This window comes from Palaemon carinicauda, chromosome 6 (assembly GCF_036898095.1).
Source record: "Palaemon carinicauda isolate YSFRI2023 chromosome 6, ASM3689809v2, whole genome shotgun sequence".
Lineage (NCBI taxonomy): Eukaryota > Metazoa > Arthropoda > Malacostraca > Decapoda > Palaemonidae > Palaemon > Palaemon carinicauda.
In genome coordinates, this window is record NC_090730.1 from 121,004,040 (window position 1) to 121,009,039 (window position 5,000).

A 5,000-nucleotide genomic window follows, 5' to 3' on the forward strand; every position below is an offset into this window, starting at 1 on the left:
ACTCTATAAAGGGATGGTAAGTTCTTCACCATTCACCACTCCATTATTCTTTTCTATTCTTTAACATCAAATTCTATAATGTTTTTTTTTTTTTTTTTTTAAGAGTTTATAATACCCGTAGTCAATCATAGCAGACACAAATCCCTTGAGTCTCAAATACCATCTCAAAATTGATTCCATATTGTCTCATTTCCCTTTTCTCGGAATTCTGCTTTTCCCCTCTGCTATTCACTCCACAGGAATAATCATTCCCATTTTGACCATAAAAAATAAAATTGTTCATATTGTATAAAAATTTCATCCTTCTCCTTGTCTTTTCATAATAACCTTGTTATCTTCAACAATTTTTTTATCAAATGAAAAATCCTGAATATTGCACATTTGGTATGTAATGTTAATTTAAAACTTTAATACACAATTAATAAACAATACGAAAAATTAAATCGAAGAAAAAATCAAAATGTCCTAAAAACACTATTTCACTACCTAACTTTCATGCGAAGTAAAATTTTAATATTTTTTACACATGTATAGCAAATGCTCGTTTTCAGGATATTAGTTTTAATTTATAAAAATACTCAAAAGTAATAATCTGCTATTTAAAGCATATGTTCGTTTTCAGAATATCAGTTTTTAATTTGTAAAAATGCTTAAAAAGGAATTGACAAAATAATCTGCTATTTTATTTTGAATCATAAGTTTTATTACCGAATATTTTCTATAAATATTAAATAAATGTATCAATAAATTTTATAAGACTTATAACAATATATCTATCTATCTATCTATCTATATATCTATGTATCTATCTATCTATCTATACATATGTGTGTGTATCAACAATAAAGCGAATGCCTATAATGACATAAGACTCCAGAGAAAAAAAAACTATATCATAACAACAACCACAATAAATTTTCAAGTGTTGATTTAAGAATGAACCCCCAATGCAGATACTTCCACATTACCAGTCAACGGCCTTACCTATAAAGATGGGTCATGAGCATCGCGCTAACCCCACCTACACAAACTGCGTCTTTTACCTCTTTCGTACACTCACTCTCGCTTCCTGAATACTAAGAACCTTCCTTTCAAATGCCCCTTCTGTTTCAGCTAAACACCATTTTGGTTTCTCTGTCTACTTCCTCCCAATGCTTGTGATTTATAAACTCTTTGATCATAGCCATGGTCTTTCTTGCTGTCGAACAAAAAACAAACCAGCTCATACTATTGGTTCAATTCGGTACCAATTCTACTTCTTACATTTTTAATCATTATTACTCGACATAATACGCAATGTAAATTATGATTTACAATACAGCTCCAGCCATTTTTCTTATTTTCTAGTTAACATATTCATCGAAAAGCCTCTTAAAAAAATAGATATAGAAATGTGTATTTTTTATTACTCGGTGAAAAGTCTGACTTTAAAATTTAGCTAAATAATTACTACACTTTTGACAATCCTCTCTCCTCTCTCTCTCTCTCTCTCTCTCTCTCTCTCTCTCTCTCTCATCTAAATTTCGATCAATCCTGCCAATACATCTTGCGAGCTAACTGTAAACCCGCAATAGATGCAGAGTTATTACCCAATCTCCAAGACATTTCCTTCATTCCCTTCCTCTCCCTCGAAGGCTCTTCTCCGCTTCTGGAAAGGAAGGTCTTCCTCTATATTCGAAATAAAATATCCAGCTACCTGGAAAGATTACATATCTCAACCGACCCTTGGAAACGTCTACAAGTCAACTGAAGCACTCTTTGTCTGTGCACCTAAGCATGAATTTAGTCTTACCTATATAATCGGAGAAAGAGTATTTGCAAAGGGCGCGCACGTCCTGAGAGCTCCAATGGGGGAAACAGAGTATATACTGAACACTGATTATTTGTCATTAAAAAACCATGTATAAACAAACATAGGGAAAATAGCCTATACGAAGTACAGAAAGATTACATAAAATAAGAAAACGTCTCTCAGCATCGGGAAAAGTGCTAAGGGCACCACACATGGTTTGGCGGCAGAAATATGGCAATGCTTTGATACCGCATTGTACACTAAGAAACTACTAGACGCCTTTCATGATGTCAAAAGAATGGAGACTGAGGAACCAAATAGGCCTTTCATGATGTCTAAATAGACTACAAGTTGACTGTAAAAAAGCTATACCAAGGAAACCAACCCAAAGATTTACAAACAGAGAACAGAGACTTTAAAAGGAAAATCAAATATGAGCAAGAGAAATCTGACAAAAGAAAATTATCAGTGTCTAATTTAACACCAAGAGGTTAAGGTAGATAACATAGGTTTACACACAGACCATTACCATGAACAGAGAAAACATTTGCTGTCATAAAATGTCAAGAAGTTGAAATAGATGAGATAAATTATATACCAACTCATATCCACACGCACACACACCCAAGGAGGAGGTCCCAAAACAATAATCTGAGGACGATTGGCACTATATGTTAAGTGACTATGTTGAAAGAAAATTTTAAGATTCAGTAAGTTAAATATAAATAATCATCTTAGTTTGAGTAAACCATCCATCATCTACATGTGAAGACATTTGGGCCCTATACCTACACGAAGTGGCTGTATTGAGAGAAGTATTGTTGGAATCTCAATTTCACTACACAGTCAAGGCAGTAGTGGAGATACTGTGGCCCAGCCACCATATCTGAAAGTTTCATTATTGTGGCCCGGCAACCTAATGGCCAGTAGTGCATCCAATTTCTTAACGATAGGTTCCCAGGGTACAATAGGTTAACCTTCTGGATCTTGTCGGTGACAATCTACTGACAAAATTGAAAGATTTTGGGTACTGTAGTTCCAAAATTATTTCTAAGCGGAATTGTATACGGTGACAAGCACTAGGAACAGGATTATATTATGGCAAGGCTAAGAAAATTAGAAATTATAGGTCTAATGATTACCAGAATGCTGTTTTTAAATTATGATAAGATGAGATTTTACAAATGCAAACAGCTTTTAAGACGTAAAAATGGCCACCCTCCTCAAAATTTCGTATTGCCAAATAAAATGTCTCTAGTTATCACGCTGAAACGAGAACGTGTAAGCCTTGCATTACCCTATGAAGATGCCAATGTTTTGATCATAAACTTATTGATTGCAAATTATCACATGAAACCTACTCCAAGTAAATCCAGATGTCTTAGCAATGCAGTGTCAGCGCTATTTCTAAAATAAATATGCCTTTGGAAACTGAAATCCTGGTTACGTTGGCTAGAAAATTAATCGTTATAAAAAAATCACAATTTGATATTTTAGTTCAGACGAAACAGACTACAAAACAGTGTGAATCTCGACCACTTGTTTCCAGAACTAGTTATTTTCTTTAATTATTCATATTCAAAAATGCATACTATATAACAGCATATATTCAGATTGAATATAAACATAAGGGAATAGTGAAATATACACGTAGGTCAACAAACTTCTCAATAGGGAAATGATATAGACACTTTCTGTACCACATACGGTAAATGAAGAGAAAATTGTATCAGAGAACTTAATGTTGGCTGAAATTCCTGATAATAATGACCCCTCGTTTACATAATTACCAGTAATAACAGAGGGATCTAAATTACTTGGTATTATATACAGTATATGTCAGAAGGGAAAGTTCCAACTTTCTTTGAAAATTATTCCCAAATAATAAATAAATCCTCAAGCAGAAGCTTCTCATGTCAATAGATACCCTGTTCGGCAGACAGAAAGGCCGGGCAATCGGAAGACAGACAGACAGATCTCATTTTACATCAAACTAGTCACCCTGCTGTTTATATAGTTCAACATACGCAGCTCCTCCTCTTCATCCCAAAATCTTTTAATCACACTAAAATCTATATTTTCTGAAATATGCCTCCTTAAAACTGACATTAGTTTCTCTATCGATGCTAGCATATAATTTGTATGTCAATATTTGTCACATATCAATTTACGCTACAAAAAATTGGTTCACCTTACCTGCTGAAAGCCCTACTAATAATATATCCTCATACCTACACTACTCTTCCTTTATCAAACATTATGTCACATTTCAACTTCTTAATCAAGACTCTACCATACACTTTCCTTAATATTCTTAATAATGTGTGTGTGCATGTGTGTGTAAGCTAAAAAGCCAAATGGAAAATAAAAAAGGGTATACATTCTGACCAATACTGCCTTTATTACAGTTTCATTTTTTCCATACAATCTGTTTTGTATCTTGACATCACGTATTAACATACAATATTCTGACACACACCAGACCGTAAATATGATAAGGCTTATGATATTTTGTTTGCTTGCATTACATATATTTATATATTTATATATCGCCAGCACACCTATACGTGCAGGCATATACTGATGTCCGGTGTGTACACTAAGAAATCATGAAAGGCTCGAGATCTCACATGAATATTAAAAACCCCCTAGTGGAAATATGCTATAAAAATAAGGAAAATTTTAAAGAAGAGTCAATACAAATATAAAAGCATGCAGTGTAAAAATTGTAATAAACTGACTTACCTTTTTGCTCTTGCGACGAAATCTCATGTTTTGTTTTATGATTCCATAACGATTATTCAAGAAGGTAATACAATTAGAATAATCCGAGAAATCATCATTTTAATGTCACAATATTTCACTATACATTGGCATCTCGGTTTATAAGACCGACATGTTCTTTCAATACACTGGTTCTCTTACCACTAACATTTAATAGCACAAAAATCATGTCTTCTGTTCACGTGAAAGCACACCCAATTGCACATTATATATCTCTTTATAAGCTTTTCAAATGTACGCGATAAAAACCATATAAATGGCTCAAATTCTGTTCAAATAATTCACAAGAAGACTATCGATCATTTGATCTAATGTACAAAGCGTAATAAAAATGCTTTTTCTCTTCAAGAATTGGACTCCAGCGTTCCAACATAACCTTTCATCTGCAGATGTCATTATCCAAACAGTCCTTTCACGAATCAAT

The 5,000-nt window shown here is 33.4% G+C and overlaps 1 protein-coding gene across 6 annotated transcripts in view; it reads right to left on the reverse strand.

The window, feature by feature from the left end:
- LOC137642636 (FERM domain-containing protein 4A-like) overlaps positions 1 to 5,000 on the reverse strand; it is an 807,510-nt gene that overhangs the window by 290,699 nt on the left and 511,811 nt on the right. The window contains exon 1 of one of the 6 annotated variants that reach the window (XM_068375381.1): positions 4,538 to 4,969. The exons of the other annotated variants lie outside the window; for them this stretch is intronic. Within the exon in view, the coding sequence (XP_068231482.1) occupies positions 4,538 to 4,564 (27 nt within the window). The 5' untranslated portion in view covers positions 4,565 to 4,969. Of the gene's footprint in view, positions 1 to 4,537; positions 4,970 to 5,000 lie in introns of those variants that run through there. 6 annotated transcript variants of the gene reach the window in all.